Source organism: Vicugna pacos, chromosome 1 (genome assembly GCF_048564905.1).
Source record: "Vicugna pacos chromosome 1, VicPac4, whole genome shotgun sequence".
NCBI lineage: Eukaryota > Metazoa > Chordata > Mammalia > Artiodactyla > Camelidae > Vicugna > Vicugna pacos.
The window spans coordinates 83,212,052-83,230,115 of record NC_132987.1 but is presented as its reverse complement, the minus strand read 5'-3'; the positions used below and the strand labels follow the sequence as shown (position 1 = coordinate 83,230,115).

Genomic DNA, 18,064 nt, shown 5'->3' with positions numbered 1-18,064 from the left:
TTTCCCTAAACCCATGTGTTGCCGCTAGGCAGCTTCCGTCTGACCGGAAGCCCCCTGACCGGCACAACCCGTCAAAGAAAGGCTGCATCGCCTGGTTTCACCTCCAAGGCTCAGGCCTGCTTCTCACCATTTCCAGGTGAGCACCGGGGCCTTCGGGGTGTCCGCTGCCCGGGGCCGGACTGGCCCTGCCCTCCGGAGTCTTCCGTTCACTGTTGCGTTTCAGGCCGCCGGCGTCGCCCCGGCCTCCGGTCTCCCGGCGCCGCCGCTGCCGGCTCCATAGGTACATGGCACCCGCGCCCAACAGAAGGGGCGCCCCGACTGCCAGCGCCAGCTGCCATCGCGGCAGGCCCCCCGTGCCCGCAGTCGCACTGCCGCCGCCCACCCCACCGCCAGAGCCGGGAACAGCCGCTGCGACCACTGCCGCCTCCACAGGCTTAGAGGCGGCCATGACGAGTGTCCTCCGTCACCGCCTCCCTGGTGGTCGCGGGCGCCACAGTCACTAGGTAGCGTGAGAAGGAAAACCGGAGGGACGCAGGGAAGGAAAGCAGCGAGCAAGCAAGCAAGCACGCTAGGTAGCAGGAGCGGACGACAGAAAAGGGCCAGAGGTCACCGGAAGCCCAAAGCATGCCGGGCCAGCTCTGGCCGTCCTTCTCTTCCTTTCTCAACTGAGGGGAGGAGGAGGAGGACGAAGGGGAAGAGGAGGAGGAGTGAAGTGGAGAGGAGAATCACTTCCGGGTCAAGGTAAACTGGGCGTGAGGTGAACGTTCTGAGCAGCCCTTTCTCTTTCCTTTCGCTCCGCTGCTGTTTGTGACTAACTTCTGTGGTCTTGGCTCCGGTGGTAGCCTATGCCGTTCCCTACGCCTTCAGTAAAGAAGGGCAGAGGGCCCTCTGAAAGCGGAGAGGGGCGCGTATACAGCGGGTTTACGGCGTTATGCGAAGCGGAGCAGAGGAAGAGGCTCGGAAGCGGCCCTAAGAATAGGCGGGAGTGGCGGCAGAGTTGTGAAGGTTATTGGCTGGCAGGAGTGATGGGCGGGGCGTGGGCGGAGCTGTGCGGTTGATTGGTGGAATTTGGAACTCTCGTTTTCCCGTTACCGCCACGTTGGCGCTCCTTAGAGTCCGGCGGTTGGCTAGCTCTACCTCTGTTGTCTGTCCGCGTGTCTGGGAAAACCAACGGTATGGAAGGACTTTTTCAAATGTGTAATGGAAGACCCCAAAGCTTGAAGATAGCCTGCTGTATCACTGATCTTCTTAGCTCTACCATGGCCAGATTTTAGTTTGGACGACCTTGAGGTTATTGGGGGCAAACGCAGACGGCAGAAATCAGAGTAGGAAACGGGCAAATCTAGGTAGACTCCAGTCGAAACGGCTTGAACCGGGTGCCTGCGACTCACCATCTGCACCATTTACGAAGGCGATGACGTCTGTGTGTTGTTACGAGATTCTCTAGCTGAGGGGGTAGAAATGCGAAGACCCAGAGTTCCCACCTTTCCTATAAGTATTTGTGTCGTACTGGATTCCGCTGACACCCCAGCCCACACCTCGATCCCTGGAGCATCCGCGCCCTCCCCAGTGCTCTGATCCTCCCGGTGTCATTCTTACTTTGCACTAGATGTTTTAGCCCTCTTGCCACATTATCAAGTCGAAATTTCAGTTCAAAGCTTTCATATATCTCATAGCTTTGTCGAGTCCTTTACCCATGTTCTGCAACAGAGCTCTTAAAATACGAAAATTTCCCTTTCAAGAAATTGTTTAAAATTCACAGTATTTTCAAGAAGAAAAGACAAGTACTAATAAAATTAGAATCCAGAACTATGAGAGCTCTCCATTTCAGATATACTGATCTGGGAACTCTTGTATTAAAAATACAGAAATGATTATTTTGGTTTTGGGTAAACAGGATTTTCAACATAGCAATAGCGCTATGTAAAGATTGAGAAGAGATAATTTATTAAATGGCACCAAAATAGACTAAATTAGGATGGCCTAATTTGAAAGTTTCAGGATCATTACTTTTCTCTTGCTTCACGTGGGTTTCTATTAGTTAATTGCTTTCAGGCAATAGGGTTCCTTAGCAACAGGCTAAGAAGATGAGCTAAAAATAATAGCAATAAAATTGGTTTGATCAAATAGTGATTGTTGCAGGCAATGGCTTCTCTCCCTTCCTGATTCCCACCCCCCAAAAGCAAGTCTTTCCTTGAACATAATTTTTCCCTTGCCTTTTCATAACAGAGTTAGGATTTTTCTTTCCTAAAATTTTAGTTTTCTGCAACCTTACAGAGGATTGTGGAATGCTGGTAATTATAAACTTGGTAGGAACTAAAACATTTACGGTTTTTTAAAAGAAACTTTTATTTATTTGTTGGAATACCTAAAAAATGTGAAAGTGGCTTTGGAACTACGTGATGGGTAGAGGCTGGAAGAGTTTTGAGACACATGCTGGAAAAAGCTGAGATTGCTGTGAAGACGCTGTTGATAGATACAAGGACATTAAAGGTGACTCTGATGAGGTATCAGAAAGAAAAGTAGTGAGCAGGAGACAACACTTCTATGTTACAGAAATACATGAATAAGCATGAACAGAATGTTGCTAGAAATGTGGATATTAAAGGCCGTTCCACTGAGATCATAGGTGGAAATGAAGATTGGAAGTTGGAGGGAAGTGATGCTTGTTACACAGTGTGAAAAAACTTCATTGAATTGTGTTCTCATGTTTTACAGAAAGTAGAACTTATGAATGATGAAATTGGATATTTAGCAGAGGAGATTTCTAAGCAAAGAAAGATGTAGCTTGGATAGTCTTTGTTTTACAGAATTATACTTGTCCTACCTCATCTATGGGAAAATAAGCATCTAAGATCAGGATCTATGTCTGATTTATCTTGTAACTTGGATAGTGCCTGACACAATGCCCGCTTAAATGCTGTGTCAGAGCAAAGGAATGTGTTTTTTCTCTTTGCATTGGACTATTATGGAAGTTTATATCTTGTCCCTATAATGACCACATGATCATAATTATTTGTTCTCATATATGCTCCCCATACTTAATTTTGGGTCCTTGAAGGGTGGGGACCATGTTCTAGCCGTCTTTGTATTCCAACATCTATTAGGGGGCTGGGCATATAATGAGTGTTTGTTGACATTTATTTCTCTACTCAACATGGTCCCTGAAAAGTGGTCAAGGCTGAATAAAGAGTTCATGAAGAATTTGTTTGACAATTTCCTGACTGTTGCTTTATCTCCATTCCTATTGCCAACATTAATGGTCTCGTGCCACCATTGCTGTCCAATACTACTGTATCAGCTGGGAAACCAACTGAACTGCTGCTACTGCTGCCCTCACCACCCTCTTAATAGCTACTAGTGTCTAGTCCCAAGCATGCTGTAGTCACTGCTGCCACCTCAGCCACTGCAGCTGCTTCCACCGGGACCTGCTTTGGTTTGTCCTTCGTATCCCACTCATGATATATAGAAGTCCCTGTTTCTTCCAGGCCCTCATGCTGTTAATTTTTCTCGAATCTTTCTTCTAATGGTTTCTGCCTTATTCAGCTTCCATCAAAGCATCAGTTGAGTGGGTGATACTACTTTGCTTCTCAGGGGGAATGTCACTTTAATGATTCAAGTGGTTGTCTTTTTGCTGTTAGAAGAAGCCTCTGCATTATCTTCAGGGAACAATCGACAATAACCCTAAATCCCTCTCCTTACCTGTGACTGTGAGCTCATATGTATACTTTATGTACTCATTTGCCACCTTTCTGCCCACTCACACAGACTCCTAAGATCTTTCCATCCTCATCAACTTAGCTCATTGCCACCCACAAGAATTTTTCACTTGCAAATGTAGAAATGTTACTTTGTACTTTATATAAAGATAATACATGTAGGTTATACTAATTGTGCCCTGCGCAAGGATGTTGGGGGAAGTGGAGGCTGAGGTCCAGCCTACGCTTTGTACATCACAGTCTTTTGTCAGGCTGGGTCTGTCCAGAGAAATGTATTCCTCTTTCTGATTTGCATGAAGATGTTGGTCCATCCCTAAGTGAAGGGCCTGCAGGGGAGTATCCACCCATTTTCTAATTCATTCCTATAGTTTAGTAGTACTGGTTATGCAGACCTGGTCCTAGCATTGGTCTAGCATGGAACTGGAGATCCTCTAGGCTATGCTTGCCTATTTTTACCTTTTGTTGTTTTTCCTAACCAATGGCAAATAGCCTCACTTCCAATAATGAGGAAGAGGCTCAATTTCATTAAAGAAAATTTGGAAAAAAAATTTAAAACCATAGAAATAGTTTCTGTACACATGTTCCAGTAATCTGCTGCTGCTTAACAAACTTTCCCAAGTGGCAGTGGTTTAAAACAACTATTTTATTACATCTCACAATTTTGTTGCTCAGGAATTTGGGCAAGGCTTGATTGACTTTTCTCTTCTGATGATGTCAACAGAGTTTACTCTCCTGGTGGATGGGCTGGTCTGGGGGATTCAAGATGGCTTCAGTCAGGATCTGACACCTTGATGAAGTTAGCTTGAAGATGGACTCATTTGAGACTATCAACAGAGCACCTTCTTGTGGCCTTTCCATCATAGCAGTCAGGGTAATCAGACTTACGTGGCAGCTCAGGGTTTCGGGAGACAGAGTCCTAGGAGTCCCCAGCAGAAGCTGCAAAGCTTTCCAAAACATCACTTCTACCACCTTCTATGGGTCAGGCATGTTACTAAGGCCAGTATAGATTCATGGGGAAGTGAATTAGGCTCCAACTCTCAAAGGAAGAAGTAGCAAAAACTTGAATTATTTTTAATCTACCACGATCTTCTACCAAGATTTAATGTATGTTGTATTTTGCCATATTTACTTATGACGCAATTAGAAAAAACATTTTCATTACAGAATCTTGGTAGAAATTATCTGAAAGTCTAAATAAACATCATATCTAATAGTGAAATGTTAATAATTTTCTCTTTAAAGTCAAGAACCAGCCAAGGTTTTCAAGTTTATTAGATGTTAATGAAGATGTTAATAAGACCAAAAAGGGAAATAAAGGGATATTAGAAAGGAAGAAGTGATTTTTTATTATTTATGGATAATATGGTTGTCTCCATAGAAAATCTGTAATCTAGATCTTCCAAAATAGTTCAGCAACATTGTGGATAAAAGGATAACACTATTTTCAAATTGGTCCCTTGTCCTTTCTAAACTATTAGCTATTTTTTGGTTCTCTGGTTCTTAGAGGTCTAATAGATGACCTGTTTCTTCCATCTCCCTTCAGCTTAGACAACTCTATCAGGTCTTAGCTGTTGGTAGTGTGACCCCACAACTTCCACTTGGGGGTGGAGGACATTTGTCACCTATATTTGTTGTAGAGTTGTCCATGAGTGATTTCATTTACAGTTGCTCTTTTGATTTTCATGTGGGGGTTCAGAGAGATTGAAAAGCTATGCTGTCTTCGTTGTTATCTTCCCAGAATACCTATAGCTCAAAAGCATTTGGTCCTGTCACTACCCATTTAGAGAACTTTCTTTTCCTTGGTAGCAGTAAGTTTTCATTTTACTTTTATAGTGAAATAATTATCGAAGTTACAAATAAATGTACATGGAGGTCCAGGTACCTTTCATCCTCACCTTTTCCAATATTGACAACTTGCATAGCTATAGAACAGTATCACAATCAGGAAACTGACATTGATATAATCCAGAGAACACATTCAGATTTCACCAGCAATACATGCACTCATTTGTGTGTATGTTGTAGTTCCGTGAAGTTTTAACAGATGTATAGTTTATTGTAACTACCACTGCAATCAAAATATAGAACTGTTCCATCACCCCAAAGCTCCTTCATGCTAAACTTTATAGCCACACCACCCCCTCCCAAATCCCTAGCCCATGGCAACCACTAATCTGTTCTTAATCTCTGTGATTGTTCTTTAAAGAATGTTATACAAATAAAATCACAGTATACATGCTTTTGAGATTGGACTTTTTCACTCAGCATAATTCTCTTGAGGTCAGTCTTAAATTGCTTTGTGTATCAAATCTGTTCATTTATATGCAGGTTTTTGCATGAACATAGGGTTTAATTTCTCTATGGAAATGTCCAAGTGTCAATTGCTGAATCCTATGGGTATTGTATTTTTAGTTTTTTAAATTTTATTTTAATTAAAATTTTTTTTTACTTTATTATTTTGGTGGGGTTATTAGGGATTTATTTGTTTATATAGAGGTACTGGGGATTGAACCCAGGACCTTGTGCATGCTAAGCATATGCTCTACCACTGAGCTATACCCTCCCCAACCCACATATTTCATTTTTAAAAGAAACTAGCAAACTATTTTCCAAAGTGACCATTACTATTTTTCATTCCCACCAGCAATATATGCGCAATCCAGTTTCTCTGCTTCTTCTCCAGCATTTGATGTTAACAAAATTTTTAAAAATTTTGTCCGTTCTGATAGATGTATAGTGATATCTGATTGTGGTTTTAATTTGCTTTTACCTAATGGCTCATGACATTGAATACCTTTTCATGTGCTTATTTGCCATCTGTATGTCCTTTTCAATGAAATGTCTTTCATGTCTTTTGCTCATTTTCTGATTGAAATTGTTTTTCTTTTAATGTTGAATTTTGACAGTTAATTATATAGTCTAGCTACTAGTCCCTGTCAGATAAATGCTTTGCAAATGTTTTCTCTTGGTCTTCAGCTTGTCTTTTCATTTTCTTAAGAGTCTCTTCCAGAGAAAAGTTTTCTAATTTGATGAGATCTACCTAATCAATTTTCCCTTTTATGGATTACAGTCCTGGTGTCAAGTCTAAACTCTTTGTCTGGGTCTTGATCTCAAACGTTTTCTCCTTTTTTTTTTCCCGAAAGCTTTTCAGTTTCACAATTTACATTTAATCCATTTTGAGTTAATTTTTGTGTCAAGTATGAGACGTAGGTCAAGGTTATTTTTTAAACTGTGGATGTCCAATTGCTCCAGCATCATTTGTTACTTTTCTACCTCTTCAAAATTTAGTTGAGTATGTATATGTAGGTCTATTTCTGGATTCACTATTCCATTGGTCTGTGTGTCTCTCCCTCTACAATACCACACTGTCTTCATTATTGTAGATACATGGTAAGCCATAACATTGTGCAGCATGATTCTCCCAGTTTATTCTTCATTGTATTTAACTGTTTCATGTCCTTTGCATTTCCATATAAATTTTGGAATAAGTTTTTCTGGTCTACAAACACCTTGATAGGAATTTTTATGAAGTCATAAATTAATATGGGGAGAACTGGCATCTTTACTGTATTGTCTTCTAATTCATGAATATGTTAAGCCTTTCCATTTACTTAGTCTTCTTTAATTTCTTTCATCAGCATTTTGTCATTTTCAGTATACAGATTCTTCGTGTGTTTTGTTAGATTTATATCTAAATATTTCATTTTCTTTGAAGCAATCATCAATGGTATTGTTTTTAATTTTGATTTCCAAATGTTCATTGTTAATATGTAGAAATGCAATTAATTTTTGTGTGAGTGTGTTGATCTTGTATGTAATAACCTTCTGAAACTGATTTATAGGTCCTACGAGTATTTTTGTAGATTCCTTGGGGTTTTATACATAGACATCATTACCTAAAAATCGAGACAGTTTTATTTCTTTTTTATAAATCTACATGCCTCCCCCCTCTCCTATTTTTCTTCCCTACTGCACTGACTAGAACTTCTAATACTATGTTGAATAAGAGTGGCAAGAGTGGGTCTTCTTGCCTTTTTCTGATCTCAGGAGGAAAGCTTTTAGTCTTCCACCGTTAAGTATGATGTGCTCTAGTCATTTAAAAATAATATCTTCTCAGGATTATAAAAGCAATACATGATTATTTACAGAATTTAGGAAATGGGAAAAAAGTATAAAAAAGAAAATAAAATTATCTGAAATCCCACCATTCATAGTTGACATTTGGGAGCATAACTAATAAACTATAATGTATTAGGGCTCTCCAGAGAAAGAACCGAGAGAGAGAAAGAGAGAGAGAGAGAGAGATTGAGATTGAGATATATTTAAGAAATTGGCTCACAGGATTATGGAGGCTGGCAAATCCAAAATCTACAGGGTAGGCTGACAGGCTGGAGGCCCAGGAGGCAATATTGCAGTTGAGTCCAAAACAGTCTGCTGGCACAATTTCCTCTTGCTTAGGTGAGGTCAGTCTTTTGTTCTATTCAGGCCATCACCTGATTGGATGAGGCCCACACACATAATGGAGCACCATCTGCTTTACTCAGAGTTCCACTGATTTAAATGAAAATCTTATCCAAAAAACACTCTTGAAGAAACATCCAGAATAATGTTTAACCAAATATCTGGACACCGTGGCTTAGCCAAACTGATAAATAAAATTAATCATCACACTATATTATATTTTGGTTTTGTCATCAAGTATTTCATTCTGAGAAGTTCTTTGTGTCATTAAGTCCCATTTTTTTTTATGGCTGCATGGAATTCCATTGCATGAATATGTCATAATTTATTAGCCTGATCTTCATTTGTACTTTTAAGATGTTTCCACATTATTGTTATTTTAAATAATGTTATGATGAACAAATATCCTTTCTAATATATTATTATATTAGATATAATATATCTATATTATATCTATATTATCTAATATAACTATAATATATTATTAGTATATAAGTAGGTATCTCTACTTATATACTAATAATATTCAGAAGTGTAATTTCAAGGGACTAGAATATTTTTTAAAACTTCTTAGCTTTTTATGTCACCATATTTCTTTCCAGAGAGACTATATTCATACTAACAGTATATGGCGTTTGACCCTCAGAAAAGATTGTTCTAAAGCTTCCTTAAGTTTTTCCTTTTACTACTCTGAAGGCTTCCCATTGTTTATTGGCTTAAACTTTAATCTTTCTAATTTCTTTTTCTAAATGTCATCAGTATTTTGTCACAATTTTCTTTAAATGTTTGGTGATCCACTCCTGTATTGTACACTGCAAAGATTTGCTCCCATTAGAAGTGAGATTCACAAGAGTCTGATCCCCCCAGTTCTTCTCTGGAGCACTTCTCATGGGGAGGCTTGTGGACTCAGGTGCTGAGGTACCACCCTTAGAATCTGTGACATTGCAGTTAACAACTGGGAGGAAGCCTTTTCTGAAATATATCACGCTGATGAGCTGAATTGATAAGTTTTTTGCTAGTGGTAAAATTTAAGACTGTGTTCATTCTGTTTTAGAATAACAGGTGCTCAGGGATCAAAAAGACCTTGAGAGGTCATACAATTAATAACACTCCTGGAGGCAAAGCTGCACAGATTCCATCTCTGACAGATGAGAATGAATGCTATGTCTCAAGGTCTCTTGTGGAAGAGATGCAGTATTGTTTTGTAAAAACCTATTCCAATATCTAAAAACTTTGACTATCATGAAGGCTACATTAGCCAGAATCCTGCAGAACTTAATGATGCTTAATGCCAAAGTAACTGGATATTTATATAACCACTATTCTTTTACTTTATTTTATTTTATTTTTTTAACATTTTTTATTGATTTATAATCATTTTAAAATGTTGTGTCAAATTCCAGTATATAACCACTATTCTAATTGGCAATCCTCCGAAAACACACCTTCTTTCCATCATATATTGTTTACATTAACCGTGGTATATTCTTAAAATAGTTTTCATAATATAAGCTACATAGCTTTTTAGAATAAAAAATGATGATGATATACCCTCACGTACGTGCTTTAGGACACTTGGTTGAGCAATAAGCTATCCTTGTCTTTGATAATCAACCCGAAAGGGTTGCAAACTTCACAGTGTAAGTTGAAAACAATCATGGAAATGCATGATTACGTTATGATATGTTGCCTACAAAAGAACATTCTGACAATGAGGACATTAAATAGAACACAGCACACAGATTCAAGTATTCAAGCACAGCTTTCTAGCAAGTGAAAACTGTCTAAAAATCATTGATGTATTTTGACTATTAAAGAAAAAGATGTAGTAGCTTAGTTCTTTTGTATATAGCATTTCTTTTCCAGAATGAGATTGGCTTGACCAAGCTTGAAAGCATTGTGAGGAATAATTCTTTCCTTTAACTGTGTTTTTTTTTTTTTATGGAGGTATTAGGGATTGAACCCAGGACCTCGTGCATGCTAAGCATGTAGTCTACCACTGAGCTATACCCGCCCCCTTTTCTCTTTAACTGTTTTAAGAAAAAAAACTTTACTGAAAAATAAATTACTACAACATATAGAGGCTATGGAGAATGAAATAAAGAGAATGAAATGAAATAACTAAAGGGAAATAAAGAGAGAATGAAATAAATCAAGGGAAAGACATCTTTTCACTATTGCAGTCTTCTGAAGCAGCAAATGTGAAAACAGGGTATTGCAAAGCCATTTCAGTTTTACACAGCCCAAGGATCATTTCCACTGCTTACATGGGCATCCTTGATGTCTGATTGCACATTGCAAGTTTCCTACCCTCTAAGAGAATGTTGTTCCTTTTACATTAAGCACAATAAAAAAACGCACACTCAAAACTCCCCTAGAAAACTGCAGCTGTCTCAGTCATTTGACATTTTTGGGTAAACACTGGGATTGGCAAGGCAGAGCAGGGTCAATAACGCAGCTCTCTCTGGTTCCGTGCCCCTGGCAGCATGTCCTCAAGACAGGTGTCCAGGCCCCTGCCAGGGAAAGCTGGCTGCTGGGCTCTCAGGGTGCAGCATGGCCACCTCTTGAGCCCTGGCTTCCGAGACAGGACAGAAGAGCACTTCCCTCCCAGCTGCTGAGACTTGACACCTGCTGCTGCTGCTCCTTTGCTCCCTTAGGTTTGTATAAGAACTTTGGGACAAAGTGGGGAGCCATCTTTCTCTCATACTTTTAAAGAAATGGGCTTAATTAGGAAAAATATGCAGGTGGACTAATTTTATGTAATGTAGACCAAATGCTTTTCCTTTGGAGGTAAATGTATGTCTTGTTGCTTTGGGAGAATTTTTGACCCAAGATTTGAAGAGTTCTGTTTCCTTCCTGCACTAGGGTCCCAAAGACCACCCCCAGCCTTGGTGGATCACTAAAATGACTCACAGGGCTCAGCATATAATTGTATGCATAGCTAAGATATGTAACAGTGAAAGGATGCAAAGCAAAATCAGTGAAGTGAAAAGGCACTTAGCTGAGGTCCAGAGGAAATCTGTCTCAAGCTTCCAAGAGTCCTTTCCCAGTGGATTCCCACATGATGTGCTTAATTCCTCCAGCAATGAGTTGTGGCAACATGTGCTAAGTGCTGTTAACCAGGGAAGCTCATAACAGCCTCAGAACCCAAGGCTTTTACTGGATTCTGGTCCTGTAGGCATGCTTTTCCTGGCATGTACCGAAACTCTAGACCTTCAGAAGAAGAGCAGTTGTTCGGCATAAACCACGGTTGTACAAGCAGTTCAGGCCATTCTTATCAGGCAGGCAAAGTTTTATATCACTGCAGGTAACTGACCGCTAGCCAAGTTCCCAGATACCTTGCAAGGAGGCCTTTCTAATGATAGGCAGTCTCCGGCTGCTGTGTTAACTCTTTTCTGCAAAATCCTCCCTCTTGGCTAAAACATTTTTAGAGCAAAATTATTATCAGTAAGATCCCATGCAGCAGGGGTGGAAGCAACCCGCAGTACTGACTTTTGTTATGCCCTCCAGGCGGCCTGGAGTTAGCCAACTTAAATCCCATTAACGATAAAGGTCAATCTTAAAAAGCCAGGTGGCTTTCTCCTTAAGTTTATGTCTTAACCTTTTTAACCTGGCTTGAGCCATCAATTCAAGCACAGCACAACACTGACCCGTACCTGCATGCCTTCCAGGACTGAGATGGTCCACGATAGTTAAGGTACACACACAAGAAGTACAATTCCAGAGAGTGCCCTTGGAAACAAAAAGTTTGCAATTGGTAAGTCCCCCCAGTGAGGACATACATTAGACAATACAGGTTAACAGGATCTCCAGTATGGCTTTCCACTGTGCGTCCTTCTGCCCTAGGGCTCGCTGTCCAGTCCAAAGAATTCAGGTGAGTCCTTAGTTTTAGAAGGATTCCCAGAAGGCAGTCAGTTTCAGTTTTGCTTGTCTTTGACATCAGTTCATCTGTCTTTTAAGGGAGGAGAACATCCAGAGGTGTTCTTCATGGATGTGTGGGGGCTGCGGACATTTCCTGCTGTGTCATAGTCAGCGATGTTAGGTGTGATCATAGGCTTAGTAGCCAGTTTGAATTCAAGATCTCGCAGCATCTCGGGATCGCAACACACATTCAGGAGCAGTTCTGAAAAACAGAGCAGTTATGAAAAACGAATCATTAATGGCCACCTTTCCCTGCATCTCCCAGGGGCTGGCTTTTTGCTTTTTTCTGTTATTACAAAATCATTGTGTCTCATACCATAATCGTAACCTCACATTTTTTTTCCCAAATCATTTTTTATTCTCATCTAGACCTTTCATCAGGAAGCATTTGGTATAAAGAGCATGCTGAGAATTTAGCTAAGCCACTCCGTGGTATTGCTGCCTCAGCATCCATTTTGTTTGGCCAAGCAGCCAGCAGTGACCCGAAACTGACACTAGTCCCCTCAGGCAAACCCGCGCCCTAGATGGCAGCCCATAGTCACAAGGAAATATAAGGTCCTGATATGACTTCCCCAACAGCACTTGTATTTGGCCATCTCCCTTGTCTCCCAGTGGCTTCCCCTTATGTGCTCCTTAGAGAAAACTGATTAGAACTTTGTGGGACTTGTCAAAACCCTGCTGTTCTGATTTGAATTGACTAATCTGGCCTTAGCCCAGGAATCGCAAAGCACTCTACCCACAGGCTAATAAAAACATGTTCCCCAGGTCCTGCATCTCTCTGTCTGCACACTGCCTTGAACTCCCCATGTGGCCCCTCAAGGCATGTACTTCCTCCAGGACCAGTGAGTAATGAATTTCATTACTTTAATTCCTCTTGTGGTCTGTTGTTGAACGACAGCTCACCATCTGACACCCTGCACTCCACTTACTAAGTATTAATTTAACAAATTCAAACAGAGGAAGAGAAGAATTTACATAGAAAGACATTTTAAATAAACAACAAGAAAGACACATCATGTTCAGGAACTGGTTGAACAAAATCCTGAATTTTCAAGTTTTCAGAATATGTTTACATAACCCCCAGGCCTTTCATCCTACTCATGTATGTAGTAAATAGCCTGGAAAAAAATCAATCTCTGTTTGAGGACATCTATATTTACTAATCAAACTGCCTAACTAAAAAGAAAGAAGAGTTAAGTAGAATCAGGTTATCAATCCATTGTTGCAAATTTCACATAACTTAAAAATCCAAACAGGAGTCAACAGCAGTGAGACATCCTTGGGAAGAAGGGGTTGAGAATCCCACCTGCCAGGAGTGGAAGGAGAGGTCCCACTCCCTATAATTTGCTCTCTCCCAGCTTGGAGCTTTTGACAGGAATCGTAAGTTAGGTTTCTTGTGATTAATCGTCTCATATGCAATTAGTCCCTGCCTTAGATATACAGAGCCACTAGCAGCTTGGTATCAGATGGTCCCATCAGAGAGCAAACCCTTCCCCACGGGCATCTGCAAATGACCCGTGTGGTCCAGTCAGCATCCATAATGTTTTTCATAGTTTATGGCCCCACAGGGGTGGGGGTGGTCTTAAATTTCCAATGGTTCCAGGGTCTGAATTCTGTTTCTTGAGCCTTTGTCTGCTTTCAGAGGTTGAAGTGGTCCATCACAGACATTATGAGGTTTCATCCTACCATTAGGTCCAGGCAAATAGGATCTCTGAATTCAGGATTCAAAAAAAAACAAAAAAAATCCAATGACTTTTCTTCTTTAGTGGCAGCAAAGTCAAGAGACTTCAGGGCCAGACAGTGAGGTTCCAAGTCCTTCTAAGCCCCTTTTATCTTGTCAGACTTAAAGTCCAAATTGACCCACTCAAAAATATGTGCATTAGACTGGAAAATCATTATCCTCTAAGGGTCAGACATCTGATTCTACAAGAACTACCTTTTAAGACTCAAATGTATATTTTCCTGTGGGTATTTTCTCTCCTTTCATATTGTCTATCTTTCTCCATAGGCTCCAAAAGGCAAAAATCTTACCAAAAATAATTAGTTGTGAGATTTCAATACTCAAATATTCAGAGTTTAAACTTTAACCCATCCACCAGCAGCAAAAAAGCAAGGAATTTATATTCTACTAACACCTTTGATTGGGCATTTTCCCCTGATTGGGATAATCCCTCTAGCATGTATGAAATTATAAGCATATAATATTTTATATCAGTTTTTATCATATATCTAAAAGCAATAGCCACAAAATAAAAAGTCATTTTTTGAAAGTCTCTTTTTTTTTTTTCATTGCAAGTTTACTCAAACCTCCAGCAGTAAACTCAGCACTTTCAGGATTAACATTACAGCTACTGAGGAATCTCAGCTGGAATGCAAGGGACTACTGTCCAGTGGATAGACTATTGTTTTTTCTATCTCCTTTATTTCTGATTTATCTAAAGCTTGCTTCAGCCTTGTCACTGACTTAATCTTTTCTTCTCCCACCTGGAGGAGTGAGCAATACAAACACTTAACGTTTTGGCTCACCCAAAATGTTTTTTTTGGGAATGTTTGGACCCTTTTCCCTCCTACCTGGAGGAGAGAACAAAACCCAAAGGCATCATCCAGGCTACACTTTTTAATCTCTTCACTTAAGCTATCATTGCGAAAAGCAGCCAACACATCCAATGAGCCAATTCTCCTGGGGTTGGATGTACCATTTTAAAATTCCTTAGGTAATCTTTACCTATCACAATAGACATCATCTCTGCTGCCTTTTCATACCACAGATGACTAGTTTATCATTATGTACCCTTCATCCTTTCCCCAAGCACTGCTTTAGCCATATTTCAGTGAGTTGGGGTGGTTTTAGTGACTCCCACTTCTGACACCAACTGCCACACCCAGTTTGGGGAATTACTAGAAATATCCACAGGACTCATCATATAGCTATATTTGTGGATAATATTTATTACACTGAAAGGATGCAAAATAAAAATCAGAAAAAGGAAAGGCATATCTGGTGAAGTCCAAAGGAAACTAGGAATAAGCTTCCAGAATTCCTTTTTCAATGAAATACCATAGGATGTGCTAATTCCACCAGCAATAAATTGTGGTGACATGTGTGAAATGTTGTCTACATGCTCATTCAAGACTTAGTGCCCAGGGTTTTTATTGGGTACTGGTCTTATAGGTCTTCTATTATGAACTCAATGTTTCTAATCCTCCAAACTTCATATGTTGAAGCCTAGTGTGATAGTATTTGGAGTAGAGCCTTTGGAAGGTAAATAGATTATAAAGATGGGTCTCTCAGGAATAGGATTAGTGCCTCTGGGGTTAATTTTATATGTCAACTTGACTGGCTAGGAGGTGCCCACACTAAACATTGTTTCTACCATATTTGTAAGGATATTTCTAGATGAGGTTAACATTTGAATCAGTGGGCTCAGTAAAGTAAAATGTTCAGTGTAGGTGGGAACCATACAATCAGTTGAGGGCTGGAATAGAACAGAAGGCAAGAGGAAGAATTCACTTCTTTTTTTTTTTCCCCTGTCTCACTGCTTGAGCTGGGATATCTCATCTCATTTTCTTCTGTGCTTGACTGGGATTTACACCATTCCTTCCCCTGGAGGTCATTAGACTCAGACTGAATTACATCACTAGCTTTCTTGGATCTCCAGCTTGCTAATGGCAGATTGTGGAGCTTCTCAGCCTTTATAGTTGCATGAGCCAATTCCTCGTCATAAATCTCCATTATAAACCTTTTTTCCCCCTTGCACATTTTCCAATATTTGTCTATAAGGCATTAAGGGAAGGGTTCAGAAGCCAAAGAGACAGATATTACTCAAATAGGTGAAAATAAAGTCATATTTCTTTCCCCCAAAATACTTTAAAGTAATAAGTAGATATTATTTGCTCTGATTTCTCCATCCCTTGCCCATAGATTTATTTTTGTTTCAGAAATTGGAAGAAAAGACACTTCTGTCTTAAAAAAGAAAAGAAAAGAGGTCTATCCACAGTCGGTTTTTGTGGACAGACCTGGTCCTGTTCTTCTAAGAGAAGTTATCTGGTTTCTTTAATAACAGAGACAACCAACAGTGATGGCATAGAGTTAGGTATTTTTCTTTCTCATCTGGGTCATTGAGAAGCCAGCCTCCCTCCATTCTTTAATAAAAATATAACAAAGTAACAAGCATGCATCCCATTATATACAGCAAGAAATAAAAATGTTGCAAGCCATTTTATGTTTTGGTCACTTTCCCTTAGTAACATAAGTTGTGGAACAGTACTTTAGGAACATTGGCTATAATTATTAAGCCCATTTTTACAGCTCAAGGAAGAATTTTCATATGGAAAATGGCCAAGAATTCTTCTGTTTGAAAATGCAAGATTTACCAAAAGTTTCTGGGAAAAAAAAGTTTCTGGGAATACTAGCAGAATGGTGGGGAGAGCCTGGACTTTGCTATGCTCCTTGCTTCAAACTTGGCTTTGCTGCTCAGGAGTAATTTCATCTTGGGCAAATGATGATCTATTCAATCTCAGTTTCCTTATCTATAAAATATGATGAAAATATCTAGGCACAGGATTGTTATAGTGAAAATAGCATATGTAAACTACTTGACTCCATACCTGTCACAAAGTACGGGCTCAATAAATGTAATATTCTCCTTACCTTGAAAAAAAAATGCCCACTAAAAGACAGCTTTATTTATAATAGCCCCAACTGGGAACAACCCAGATAGCTCCAAATGACCATCAATAGTAGACTGAACTTTTAGAAGTTGAATTATCATAAAATGTAATGCTATGCAGCATGAACTACTGTTACTATAAAAGCATGGGTAAATCTCACCAGTGCAATGGTAAATGACACAAAATTATACACACTATCTAATTCCATTAAAATAAAGTTCAGAAACAGGCAAAATTAATCTATAGTGACAGAGGTCAGAAGCCTTAGCCTTTTCGAGGAAGGTTAGGTTGGAAGGGGGAAGGAGGGGGGCAGCTGGGATCCGGGACATGTTTCATGTTTTCACCTGCATAGCTGTGGTCATAGAGAGGTGTATGTGTGAAAAATTCATTAGACTATACACTTAAGATTTGTACATTTTACATGTACCTGTACATTATTTACATTTGTACATGTATAAATAATATGTCAATTAAAAAAAACTACTCCCTTTGCCCCAGGAGCTGGATTTTACATCAATATCAAATTTATATTATTAGGAGAGTATCTCGCTCTAGATATGACATGCCAGTAGCTGGCTATCTTGCAGGCTGCAGTCTGTTCCTTGTAACTGGCCCCGTTTCAGAGTTGGCCTGGAGCTGACAGGCATATTATGAGGGTCATGCTCCATCATTATTGACAGCTGGAGATGCCATCACATGCCATCAGCAGCAAAGCACAGGGAAAACCAGGCAGTGGACTGTGCTTCCCACCCTTAGGCTGCGAGGCACAAGCCCCAGCAATGGAAGGATTAAAAAGCCTTTCAATTTAAAAAGACAGGGGGAGGGGAGGGGAATGTGGGCTGTACAGTTTATAAATAGACATTACCAGAGGCTGCCTGATGGTGAAGTGGTTATTTAGTAAATCTTTCTCCTTTAAGGATTCCGTTATCAGAGACCATCTGAAAACACCAGCCTCCTTTTGTCTTTGGGGGTAGATACTGGGTTTCATCAAGTCAGCCCTGTTGGGTAATATTTCTCTCTGCCAGATTTGGGGACAGGCCTCCGATACTTTGAATCAACTTTACATGGAGCACAAAGATGATGATGATGATGATGATGTGTCTTTTGCCAAATGGATGAGCAGCTTCTGGGGTCACAGCTGGATAGAGGAGGAAGAGAGAGGACTCCGGGACCGCCACGGATCACAAGATGCCAGTTACAGGAAAACCTCCCTGCCCTGCCCAGTGAGTTTTTATCATGGAACCAGGGGAGAGCTGGCCTAGGGGAGGGGGATTTCTATTTGATCTTTCTGA

At 40.1% G+C, this 18,064-nt stretch overlaps 2 protein-coding genes across 5 annotated transcripts in view; one reads left to right on the top strand and one right to left on the bottom strand.

Moving 5' to 3' along the window:
* TOMM70 (translocase of outer mitochondrial membrane 70) overlaps nucleotides 1-1,544 on the bottom strand; it is a 33,530-nt gene extending 31,986 nt beyond the window's left edge. The window contains exon 1 of the mRNA XM_072966528.1: nucleotides 128-1,544. Coding sequence (XP_072822629.1) covers nucleotides 128-448 — 321 coding nt within the window. The 5' untranslated portion in view covers nucleotides 449-1,544. The remainder of the gene's footprint in view (nucleotides 1-127) is intronic.
* The window catches only part of LNP1 (leukemia NUP98 fusion partner 1), a 311,204-nt gene continuing 293,759 nt past the window's right edge, over nucleotides 620-18,064 (top strand). For 3 of the 4 annotated variants that reach the window (XR_012075415.1, XM_031672260.2, XM_015242484.3), the window contains exons 1-2: nucleotides 620-741; nucleotides 17,798-17,995. Coding sequence is in view for 3 of the 4 variants with exons in the window: in XM_031672260.2 (XP_031528120.1) it covers nucleotides 17,837-17,995 (159 nt within the window). In the remaining variant the exon portion in view is untranslated. Of the gene's footprint in view, nucleotides 742-17,774; nucleotides 17,996-18,064 lie in introns of those variants that run through there. The other variant, XM_015242483.3, reaches the window with a different exon arrangement.